Below are 12,928 nucleotides of genomic sequence, written 5' to 3' on the forward strand. Positions count from 1 at the left end.
CATCACCTGTCCAGTGTCGGGTCTCTAATACCCTCCTGACAGAATGGACATTGCATTAATTCTGGATGCCAGCCGGCAAAATATCCCTCTGTGCATCCCTCATATATAAGACGACGTCTTATGTTCGCAAAATAGTATCCCTGTTTGACAGGGTTACAGACCACGCTGCAGCAGCACTATCTGCAGGTCTCAGTCTAGTACCTGAGTGTGTAAATACAGACTTCAGGATAGCCTCCTGCTTTTTATCAGCAGGTACCTTCAAAGTGGCCGTATCCTAAGACGGCATTGCCACATTTTTTGACAAACGTGTGAGCGCCTTATCCACCCTAGGGGATATCTCCCAGCGTAACTTATCCTCTGGCGGGAAAGGGTACGCCATCAGTAACTTTTTAGAAATTACCAGTTTCTTATCGAGGGAACCCACGCTTTTTCACACTTCATTCACTCATTTGATGGGGGAACAAAACACTGCCTGCTTTTTCTCCCCAAACATAAAACCCTTTTTTAGTGGTACTTGGGTTAATGTCAGAAATGTGTAACACATTTTTTATTGCCGGGATCATGTAACGGATGTTCCTAGTGGATTGTGTATATGTCTCAACCTCGTCGACATTGGAGTCAGACTCCGTGTCGACATCTGTGTCTGCCATCTGAGGGAGCGGGCGTTTTTGAGCCCCTGATGGCCTTTGAGACGCCTGGGCAGGCGCGGGCTGAGAAGCCGGCTGTCCCATAGCTGTTACGTCATCCAGCCTTTTATGTAAGGAGTTGACACTGTCGGTTTATACCTTCCACCTATCCATCCACTCTGGTGTCGGCCCCACAGGGGGCGACATCACATTTATCGGCATCTGCTCTGCCACCACATAAGCCTCCTCATCAAACGTGTCGACACAGCCGTACCGACACACCGCACACACACAGGGAATGCTCTGACTGAGGACAGGACCCCACACAGCCCTTTGGGGAGACAGAGTATGCCAGCACACCCCAGAGCGCTATATAATTTAGGGATTAACACTATATTGAGTGAATTTTTCCCAATAGCTGCTTGTATATACAATATTGCGCCTAAATTTAGTGCCCCCCCGCTCTTTTTAACCCTTTGAGCCTGCAAACTACAGGGGAGAGCCTGGGGAGCTGTCTTCCAGCTGCACTGTTAAGAGAAAATGGCGCCAGTGTGCTGAGGGAGATAGCTCCGCCCCTTTTTGCGGACTTTTCTCCCGCTTTTTTATGGATTCTGGCAGGGGTATTTATCACATATATAGCCTCTGGGGTTATATATTGTGATATATTTGCCAGCCAAGGTGTTTTTATTGCTGCTCAGGGCGCCCCCTCTCAGTGACCGGAGTGTGAAGTGTGCATGAGGAGCAATGGCGCACAGCTGCAGTGCTGTGCGCTACCTTGGTGAAGACTGATGTCTTCTGCCGCCGATTTTCCGGACCTCTTCTTGCTTCTGGCTCTGTAAGGGGGACGGCGGCGCGGTTCCGGGAACGAACACCAAGGCCAGTTCCATGCGGTCGATCCCTCTGGAGCTAATGGTGTCCAGTAGCCTAAGAAGCCCAAGCTAGCTGCAAGCAGGTAGGTTCGCTTCTTCTCCCCTTAGTCCCTCGATGCAGTGAGCCTGTTGCCAGCAGGTCTCACTGTAAAATAAAAAACCTAAAATAAACTTTCTTTCTAGGAGCTCAGGAGAGCCCCTAGTGTGCATCCAGCTCGGCCGGGCACAGAAATCTAACTGAGGCTTGGAGGAGGGTCATAGTGGGAGGAGCCAGTGCACACCAGGTAGTCTAAAAGCTTTCTTTTAGTTGTGCCCAGTCTCCTGCGGAGCCGCTATTCCCCATGGTCCTTTCGGAGTTCCCAGCATCCACTAGGACGTTAGAGAAAATGGACTTAGATTCAAGATGGCCGATTTCAAGATGGCGCCTATGTTCGGTACATACCCTAAAAGATAGCCCACCTCACCCATACCTTACTGGAGTATTCAGTTTTCCCATTTCCTGCACAGTTTTTGAAACAAAAGGGTGTACTGCCACTTTTGAATCACCCTGTACAAAGGCAATACACATAATATGTATAAATACGCATCTCCTCAGCCCCGGCCTACCCTGTGGAGATACGTATAAATACATATGCACATTAAAGGGCATTAAGGCCAGTATAGAGTTGGATCCACAAAGTTTGATAAAGTCCATACGGTACCAGCAGGGGCATTTCAACAGAGGAGGGGGCCCGTGTGCATGTTCCGGATGGGCCCCCTCCTCTTAGTGGCGAAGTAGACGCTGGCATTCTGCCAGAGTCTACTGTGAATGCGCAGGTCTCCAGAAACATGTCACCCGTCATGTTTCGGAGTCTAAATCTCTACTGTGCATGCGTGGCAGTCATTTTGGCAGCGATTTTTGCACCGCAGCTGCGACGCGGAAGTCGGGAAAGGTAAGTAATAAAAACATGGTACAATGTGTGTGGTGTGGGCCTCTGGATCCAAGGGCCCGTGTGCATCGTACAGATTGCACCCATTCTAGGTAGAGGAGGAAATACAGAAACTGGAAGACTCTGGTATGCTCTCTCCCATAGAATTAAGTAAATGGGTTGCGTCTCAAGTTCCTGTGGTGAGGAAGGATAGGATATGGGAAGTGTCCACATCTGCAGAGATTTAAAAACGACAATAAATCCAGAACTACACACTGGGCGGTATCCTTAGCCTAAAATAAAGGACATTTTTGCAGTACTCTCAGGAGGCGACCGTTTCTCCAAAATTGACCTAGCTCAGACATACTTACAGATGGAAATAGAGGAAGTGTCCAAGATATACCTGACTATCAATACACTTATAGGCTTATTCCAACATAACTGTCTTGTGTTTGGACTATCTACTGTCCCAACGCTATGACAGAGAGCAATCAAGTACTACAAATACCGTAAAGAAGTGTACAACAACCACTGTGTCATGGTTTGTGAAGACTTTATTGAAATATAAAAGTCACAGACTTAACAGGGCTAACCCCTACGGACAACATGATACACCGGGTCCCCCACTCTCAGTCTCCCAGTTTGCTCCACACCGTAGTACTGGCCGAAGAGGGGTGAGGTCTTGTATAGGTGGCTCAGGGAGGCATCACTCTGACGGAAGGTTCTCAGGGTGTCAAGGGGTTCCTTGCGGCTCAGAACTCCAGTGTTTGGGTCCACAGTGGTCAAGATGCATCGACCACAGGCCATGACCTGCTTGAGCCTGGTTGTGCCCACTTTCACATCATCCCACCCATCCTCCGCAAAGGCCTGGCAGCCGGACACGACGATGCAGGGTCTGAAGTTCCCCAGAGACACGGGCTGCTCCATACGTTTGTTCAGATCTTCTAGGGACGTCTCAGAAAGCAGCATGATGGGGCTGGCATCAGGATAAGCAATTTTGTCTTTCTCCCGGAACGGCTTCTCCACATCTTTGGACTTGCGAGGCTTCATAGCTTCCGACTCGAAATGCACCAAACGGTAAGGCTTGCTGCTTTGGAAATAGGAAGTGAGCCAAATAGAAGCCTCCTCTCCACTGTCCCGACCCTGGATGTCGCTCCCAAATACCCGGCAGTCCAGCACTTTGTTGCTCTTGGGTAGTGGCACTGGTACCACTAGCTTCTCCATCCCTGGGGCTTCCAGACAGAGGGAGTCACCACAGCCAGTCACAGAAATGAGGACCATCCGTGGCTCCTGCCTACCCGTTACCATGTGCCCATCCTCTGTCACCACCAGCCAATGGCGATCTTCCAGTTCTCCATTTACCAAACCCAGGTCTATACACTCAGCTTCTTGCACTGAGACCCCTCGGCAGGACTTGATGGGGTATATGATGAGCTGGGACACCGTGCCGACATGTCGCAGCTCCAGGCGATTCTTCTTCCACCACATCCAGGAGGCGACGGCTGTGACTCCCAGGCCCGCTGCGCAGAGCAGAGCTAAGCGATGACGCGAGAGGTTCTGCACTGCAGATTGTGCAACTCCAGAGATGCTCCTGAGAGGGGAATGATGGGAGATGGACATTTTCCCAGATAATTCCTGCAGAATGACAATGGGGAAATGCAGAAAGATCCATCAGTGCTCTTAAAGCTTATCTCTTTCCCCCAAGCCTCATCAATCCCACTCATAATGCTTCGGCTTCAACTACACGCACCTCTGCTCGCCACTTCCCCTTTGTGTCCACCCACAGCCCCTCTAGAATGTAAGCTCTTGTGAGTAGTTACCTTTCTCCAGAGCCATACTGGGACTAAAAATAGGCCCTGACATTTAAAGTGCACAGGCCCACCTCAGCGTCAGCATCTGTCTCCTGGCATAGACTCCTCCCCTTACTCCTCCTACTTCTTAGTCTATGCCAGAGGTTCTCAAAACGCGGTCCTCAAGGTTCCCCAATGGTCCAGGTTTTAGTTATATCCATCGCTCAGCACAGATGGTCAAATCAAATTCACTGAGGTGCTAATTAAGTCACCTGTGGCCAAGCATGGATACACCTAAAACCTGGACCGTTGGGGTGCCTTAAGGATTGCATTTGAGAACCTCTCACAAATATAATAATGTTAGAAGAACACACAAGCATACATCATTCTCTGTATTACAATACACACAACAGAGCTCATCCTGCAATGGATTCTCACATGTGCCATAGTCAGACGGAGCACAGAGGAGGACACATCGGTGCACACCAAAGCAGAGCCGTAACTGCACATTTTGGTTCCTTGTGTACATAAAGATAAAGAGCATTGGTGCCCACTCCATACTTTGAGGAGGGAGAGCGCGTGCAGAAGGTGTATGTCCAAAAAAAGCAACGTAGAGGATTAGATAATGTCTGGCTGGGAAGAGGCATAATCACAGAGCAGTACCTCCAATTCAAATAATGCCACACAGTAGTAGTGCCCCTTATAACACATTATGCCACACAGTAGTAGTGCCCCTTATAACACATTATGCCACACAGTAGTAGTGCCCCTTATAACACATTATGCCACACAGTAGTAGTGCCCCTTAGACATGCAACACTAATGCCCCTTACACATTATGCTATACAATAATGCCCCTTACACATTGCAGCCTCAAAACAGGCTGACAAGCTGCACGCTGTATTTGCCAGCATCTGCTGCATTCTTCTGGGACTACTTGCTCTCTTTGAAGGAGTGGGGAGGCTATGGATGATTCTGGCTGCAGCGGTCCTGCTTCCTCTACCAACACCCGGCCGGACCTGATGCTGCCTGCACCAGGAGAGCTGCAACACTGGCCACAGACCTCTTTGCACCAGTGTGTTAGTCATCATACCTCCCAACATAGTGGCCACCGAAGTAGGGATCCCCTCACGCGGCGAAGCCACGCCCATCCAAAAAGGGCGTGTAAAATGGGCGTGACTTTGTGGGAATGCCCGCGATTGCAAGACATCCCAACGTTTTTGGCACCGTGGGGGCATGTCCAGCGCTTGGTGAGCTGCTGGCATGCCCCCAGTTCCCCCCGTCTGTGGTGAATAGATGCTGTGCACATGCAGAGCAGAGTGACAGGAGCCTCCCAACTGCCACTCGCGGATGGGACAGTCCCGTTTTTTGGGCATCGGGACAGTTGGGAGGTATGATGTCATGACGCAGCCGCATTTTAAGGAAACCCCACCCGAGCTGCAGAAATTAATTGGCCCATCAGGACATCAGCCCTTCTGGCGTCTCTCCCTCTTTGTGGCTACATACTTACGTAATCTGCGGATTTTAATTATGTAATGGAGTTCTCTTGCGTGTAACTACGCTGCCTGGAAATCCCGGGCTTTATAATGTTTCTTTGCACGCTTACCATACTAGCCCTTTAAACCAGGACACATGGATTACACAGGTTTTGTGGCTGGCTGACGTCAAGCCTGCCTGTCACCTGGTTTTAATAAGGTAGAGAACCTGTGTAATTCATAAGTGTCCCAGTTTAAAGGGATAGTATGGTAAGCTTATTTCTATTTCCGTGCACTACATACGGCGCTGTGGAACCATTGTGGCACCTTATGAATATATTATTATTATTATCATCATCATCATCATCTAGCTGACGTGCCCGGTGTAAACCGGGCAAAGGTTTGCTGGGCGGAACATTTTACTCCTTTTTCGCCCCATTAGGAGTCGACAAATCCCTGCTTAGTGGGTGGCTGCAAATAATGGTCACAGTTTCCAGGCCACATGTTCCAGACCACCCGGCAGGGGCACAAGCAGAGTTCATCAACTGTCACATTTTCCAGAGCACAATGGTGATGCATTGTAAAGAGCAGGCAGACGTTTTGCCACATAACTCTGAAATTAAGCGACCAATCCCAGGGCCAATATAATTCTGCACATCTTCAGACCAAGGGGATCATTCCGAGTTGATCGCTCGCTGACGATTTTCGCTGCGCAGCGATCAGGTAAAAAAAATGGCAAATCTGCGCATGCGCCGCAATGCGCAGGCGCGTCGTACGGGTACAAAGAGCAACGTTGCTGTGCAATGGTTCTAGCGAAGAATCCATTCGCACAGCCGATCGCATAGAGATTGACAGGAAGAAGGCGTTTCTGGGTGTCAACTGACCGTTTTCTGGGAGTGTTTGGAAAAACACAGGTGTGGCCGGGCGTTTGCAGGGCGGGTATCTGACGTCATTACCGTGTCATTCGTTGCAGCAATCATCGCACAGAATAAGTAACTACAGGGCTGGTCTTGTTCTGCACAAAATGTGTTTCCAGGCGCTCTGCTGCACAGGCGTTCGCACTCCTGCAAAGCAAAAATACACTCCCCCGTGGGCGGCGACTATGCATTTGTATGGCTGCTAAAAGTAGCTAGCGAGCGATCAACTCGGAATGACCCCCCAAGAGCTATAAATTGGTATATGATGGGACCTGCTCAGACAACAGCTTCATACAAATAAGTCACTTAAAAAGATCATCACTGCGCTATTAATATATAGATTAAACATCTCCCCCATAGGCCCCCGGGGTATATTTACACAGGTATCCTCTGTGCAGGCTGGATGACCGGATTAGCTATTAGTGATTTGGAAACACGTCAGGCCATATTTTGCACATTACAGCGCACACAGAAAATTGGCGATCAGTAATTGGTCTGTACCCCTGAGAGTCCCGGTGATACCTGGTCTGAGGACAGATTTAGTTTTTGGTTGCATCATAATGTTTCTGGAAGTTTTGTAAACAAATTAGGGACAGTTTAAAACTTCTGTCATGTCAGGATTTCCAGATTTACTGAAACAACAGAGAGGATCTAAAAGCTGACTCACCGTAACCCGTTGGACAGGCAGCTGTAATCCACAGCTGAACTACTTCCGTGGGTCTAGGACTGGGAGAGAGGTCTGGCCTATTCCCTCAGCTGTTCATAGCTCCCCCTACAGATATGGAGATTTACTCTGCTAATACATGACACTGCCAAGTGTGCTGCTTGTGAGCAATGGAGTGGCATTCACTGTGCTGAGGAAGGACCCCTACCATACTTGCCTACCTGACCCTCTGCATAAGGGAGAAAATGCTCTGTTCCTGGACTTTCCTGGTAATGTATGATTGCCAGCACCTGTGGTGAAACACCTTTCTTATCACTAGCTCACCACAGGTGATGGCAATCATACATTACCAGGAAAGTCCAGGAACAGAGCGTTTTCTCCCTCATGGAGAGGGTCAGGTAGGCAAGTATGCCCTAAACCAGGCATTCCCAACCGCAGTCCTCAAGGCAGGGACGGATCTAGACATTTCTTTTAGGGGGGGCGGTTTAAGAATCAATGCGGACTCCTCCCCTCTCTACTCATTACTCCTCCCACTTCTAGTCCAGCCCCTCCCAAACACAAAATATGAAACTTTCAAAGCAATGGGGAATTTAGCTGTTTTTGTGTGTGAGATAAGAGTAGTATTTTATTTTTTATTAAATTGTATTGTGATGCTAACTAATAAATGAGCAGCAGTGGGGGTCAGGGTGAAAGTCTGTGGCTGCACCTAAGAAAGGTGTACAGAACTGCCCATAGTCTGTCTGAGAGGAGACATGTCTCATGTTACAAGCAGGCTGCACAGACCTCTCTCTTCACCCAGTGCTGCTGCTATCACACAGAATGCATGTCTCTCTTCACTGATTGCTGAAGTCTGACCTGTAAGCAGACATCAGCTAAGTTGCCCAGTGCACACATACGGGACACTGACCTCCGTTACAAGCTGCAGACAAGGAGATTGGAATTTCTGGGGGGAGAAGGAAGGTGAGGAGGGGGGCTCCTCTTGCAGCTCAGTCAGGAGACATGATGCAGGGCAGACACTGGTGAGACGCGAGAGACTCCCAATCCCAGTAATGCTTTGCAACAGGCTGACCAGGCTCACACACAGGGAGACCAGAGGAGAGAGGAGGAGCAGGGGAGGAAGGCCAGCTCTGATTGGCTGGGACTCGGGAGAGCTCTCTCCTCCCTCTGCACAAGTGCTCAGCTCAATCCCGTCTATCTGTCTCACCCAGCTGTGACTCGCTCTGCTGTGGGAGGGGTTAATGCAGATCTCCGGTACACTGTGTACACAGCAGCACATGGAATGGAGCTGTGTGTTAGGGGGGGCGGTCGCCCCGTTCGCCCCCCCCTAAATCCGGCCCTGCCTCAAGGCACACCAACAGGGCAGGTTTTAGTGATATCCAGGCTTCAGCACAGATGGTTAAATCAAAATAACTGAGGTACTAATTAAGTCACCTGTGCTAAAGCATCGAAATCACTAAAACCAGGACTGTTAGTGTGCCTTGAGGACCGAGGTTGGGAAACACTGCCCTAAACCATACCTCCCACCATGCCACATTCCAGGAGGGACACAATGCTCTGTTCCTGAACTTCCCTCTTAATGTAACATTGCCGTCACCTGTGGTGAAACGCCTTTCTTATCCATTAACTAGTTCAGCACAGGTGATGGCAATCTTACATTAAGAGGGAAGTTCAGGAACAGAGCATTCTGTCCCTCCTGGAGAGGGTCATGTTGGAAGGTATGATTGCGGCCCAGGTTTTAAGGATATCTGCTTGAGCACAGGTGTACATCAGTCAGTCAATCTTTTTTAACCATCTGCACTCAAGCATGGGAAAGTGATTAACTGATAAACCCCCTATGCGCTACACTGCCAACACAGAGCACAAGCTGCCGACGGGATGCAGTCAATTTACCTCCAATCAAAATCCTGACGGTCAAAATCCAGACAGCAAATAACCAATGGTCAAAATCCCGACATGGACAAAATACCAACATTTAAATTACCGACAAGGTCAAAATACCGACATGTAAAATGCTGATAGGTCAAAATGCTGACATGAGTTTTTCATGATTTTTTTCATTGAAACCGACTTGTTCATACTTTACCATCCCAGTGGACCTGGAGGGGGAATATAATAGTGTGCCGAGCGCAGCGAGCCATGTGAGGGGACGCGGTACACTTATATGGTGTCCATGTCGACCTATGTCGACCTACACAAAAAGAAAAAAGAAAAATGCATGTCGGCATTTTACATGTCGGTACTTTGACCTTGTTGGTATTTTAAATGTCGATATTTTGTCCATGTCGGGATTTCGATTGGAGGTATTTCATACCGATCCCCTGCCAACATGCCAGTATTACGCTGGGGGTGGCGCTTGTCTATGACATCACAGCCAAGCGCCACTCTGCCAGAATGAGGAGCTATTGGGAGGGAGGCGGCTTCCATGTCAGGGTGGCAACTCCTAGGGTGGCCCCTGGGCTTGTACCAGGTCTATGAATGCAGGGCCAGTGCAAGGTTTCTCGACACCCTAGCCTGCTGCGCCCCCCCTCCAAATCACACACCAGCAGCTACTTCCCACCTCCGCAGGTGACAGTGTGCAGGTAGCCTCTTGTATTAAGTTTAACAAGGATGCGTCGGCAGGGTTGCAATGCCGCTTTTCGCGGTGCCATGTCACCAGCATCTCCAGGATCCCAGGGATGGGGGGTACAGGTAAAAGGTATGTGATTAACCACCTCAGTAGTTGGGTGACGTGTTTGCTATATACTACAGCTTCACTAAAGACGCCAAATATCTGTGGCCTACAAAGGTCTTGGCCCTCATCCTTATTATCATTATTATACCTCATATGGCGCCACAAGGGGTCCACAGCACCTGATCATCACTGGAATTAGTAATGTATGTACCCCGGCTGGATTGGCTGCAGCGTTACCGGACACGTCTGACACCTGTGTCACAGAAACAAGAGACGGCACAGACAGCTGCCACACAGACCTAAACCTCTGTTGTTGCATTATTCCTGAAAGGGTTAATTACATATTTGTTTCCATGTAACACACGTGCGCAGGACTGCAGAATGAAGAGGAGTCTCGTTAATTGTTGCTGGTATAAAAAACTAAGGGGGTCATTCAGAGTTGTTCGCTCGCAAGCAGATTTTAGCAGATTTGCTCATGCTAAGCCGCCGCCTACTGGGAGTGAATCTTAGCATCTTAAAATTGCGAACGATGTATTCGCAATATTGCGATTACACACCTCGTAGCAGTTTCTGAGTAGCTTCAGACTTACTCGGCATCTGCGATCATTTCAGTGCTTGTCGTTCCTGGTTTGACGTCACAAACACACCCAGCGTTCGCCCAGACACTCCCCCGTTTCTCCGGCCACTCCTGCGTTTTTTCCGGAAACGGTAGCGTTTTTTCCCACACGCCCATAAAACGGCCTATTTCCACCCAGTAACACCCATTTCCTGTCAATCACATTACGATCGCCAGAACGATGAAAAAGCCGTGAGTAAAAATCCTAACTGCATAGCAAATTTACTTGGCGCAGTCGCAGTGCGGACATTGCGCATGCGCATTAAGCGGAAAATCGCTGCGATGCGAAGATTTTTACCGAGCGAACAACTCGGAATGACCCCCTAAGTATCTTCCAGCTTCTTACTTGCTGACGTTGCTGACCTCTACTCTGGGAGGGGGCAGCCAGGTTGGCACTTAGGGGCATGGTGGGCTGGTGTATTGGAACCCTCCCCCCACTCCTCGCTATACAGTGCAGAGAAAACAGGTATTGCATAGTGGGGGGCGGACTACAATGAAACTAATCAGCACGATTCGGGCCCCCTACGGACCACCTACTTGTGTTCAGTAAGTGAGCGGCCGCGCGGGGGATGGAGGGGGTGCGAGCGGCAGTATAGGGATGCGGGAGACTTGCCCACTTTTCCAGGTGGCCGGGAGTGCCAACCGATTTTCGGGAACCTCCCAGCCGATCTGGGAGAATAGGTAACTACGCCCATCTGTAGCGTTACCCTTAGAGATGACAGCGCCAGACAGCACGGATTTCACTCTTGCTTTAGTACATAAGACCAGCGTTTTACATTCTAAATTATTCACATGACAATTATGTTTCTCAGCTAGACCAACGTTTCCTCCGTATTGTATTATTATTACACTTTACTTACAAGGCGCCACACTGGGTACATACGGCAAACAGCAAGATAGCACAGGGCGAACAGAGCATACAGTAACAGTACCATACCTCCTAATCTATTTTTAAGGGACAGTGACATTTTTCAGGCACTGTCCGGGGCTTCAGCAGTGGTGCCGAGAGAGGGGGGAGAATGTACAAATTACCTGGGCCCAGGACTGGTGGAGGGGCCCAGTGAGGGTCCAATAGGGGCCCTGTGCCCACTCCCCCTTACCGGGCAGCAGCTGCAGCTCCTCTCCTCAGCCCAGCACACTCTGCTATGTACTGGGCTGCAGTGTGGCCATGAAGGTGCTTAAAATACAATTTTTTTCAAAGGGTACATGACCACACCTCCTGTGGTAAAGCCACGCCCCTTGAAAAGTACCTGGGCCCAGCCCGGCTCTTGACTGCCCTGGGCTTCAGTGTCCCTTTAGTGGGGGGAGGTGTAGGTTGGGAACTGTATCCCATAGTGATGGCGCAGTTGGCAGGTTAGAGCAGCTGCTGGAGATGAGCGGCTGCGAGCGAGTGGAGTGCGGCGCTATAGAGACCCGGAGTAGGTGTAGGCTGCAGTTCATGTGTAAGAGAAGAGGGCTGTGAGAACAGGTGAGAGGAGTCCCTGCTCCTAGGAGCTTACAATCTAAGGGGAGATGGGAGATAGAGATCTGGTGACTGGGGACCTGAGGTCAGGTAACAGATGTAGAGCTGGCAGAGGGGGTGAGATACGTGCAGAGCTGGATTAAGGCTATGGGGGGCCCGGGGCACTTCAAACAGCATGGCCCCTAACAAGGAAGCAGGTGAATTATTTATGGTGGGATGGCGGCACTTCCGTAATAAATCCACAAACTGCAGAATACTGCAACGTGCCTGACGACAATGTAATTAAACTTTAAAACGTTGCGCATTCTGCAGTTTGTGGATTTTTTACCAAAGCGCCACCGTCCATGGGTGGTGTATATGGGCTCGTCAGTGTGAGGACCTCCGGAGGGCACCGGGACTTTACTTCTGCCAGCGATGAAAGGAATATCTGCTTTGTATGTACTGTGGAAGCAAAAGTCACTGCTCCCTCCGCTGGTCAGAAAGGAGTGAAGCTCAACATCTTGAGGTTCAGGCAGAAAAGTTGCCTCACGTTATCGTCTCAGACTCCCTAACTTCTAGCAAGGGTACTAATGGTTCCCTGAAGGAGGTCTATTATTGGGATCCCGGTGCCCTCCGGAGCGGACTTTACTTCTAGTCAACGGTTGTGCTGCCCGTGTCCAGTATATATATATATAATATATATACATACACACACACACATATATATATATATATATCATCACATGTCCACGCAATCACAAAGCCAGGACCAGCACACTGTAGTTTTGTCAAGAAATGCTGTATTATAAACGTGAATAAAGTTACAAGGCTCGTCATATACTCATCGTTTGATCAGCACAGGGAAACACAGTAGACCACCCAAACAGCCGTTTTCGGACTTAATCCTTCATCAGGGGAATAGCCTTACAAAGTGCCATAGTGCCATGTGCA

General features: G+C 49.4%; 1 protein-coding gene across 4 annotated transcripts; it reads right to left on the reverse strand.

Moving 5' to 3' along the window:
• Positions 1 to 2,939: 2,939 nt before the first annotated feature.
• On the reverse strand, positions 2,940 to 8,435 carry LOC135054421 (mitochondrial amidoxime-reducing component 1-like). Of its 4 annotated transcripts, none has more exons than XM_063957564.1 (2): positions 8,157 to 8,435; positions 2,940 to 4,038 (listed from the first exon to the last, which is right to left on the reverse strand). In XM_063957564.1, the coding sequence occupies exon 2, from the start codon at positions 4,021 to 4,023 to the stop codon at positions 2,992 to 2,994; it is 1,032 nt and encodes a 343-aa protein (XP_063813634.1). In that variant the 5' UTR covers positions 4,024 to 4,038; positions 8,157 to 8,435; the 3' UTR covers positions 2,940 to 2,991. The 4 variants fall into 4 exon arrangements, with proteins under 4 accessions (XP_063813634.1, XP_063813635.1, XP_063813632.1 ...); XM_063957565.1 differs by lacking the exon at positions 8,157 to 8,435 and adding an exon at positions 7,471 to 7,521; XM_063957562.1 differs by lacking the exon at positions 8,157 to 8,435 and adding an exon at positions 7,253 to 7,444.
• Between the last annotated feature and the right edge of the window lie 4,493 nt (positions 8,436 to 12,928).

This window comes from Pseudophryne corroboree, chromosome 1 (assembly GCF_028390025.1).
Source record: "Pseudophryne corroboree isolate aPseCor3 chromosome 1, aPseCor3.hap2, whole genome shotgun sequence".
Taxonomy (NCBI): Eukaryota; Metazoa; Chordata; class Amphibia; order Anura; family Myobatrachidae; genus Pseudophryne; species Pseudophryne corroboree.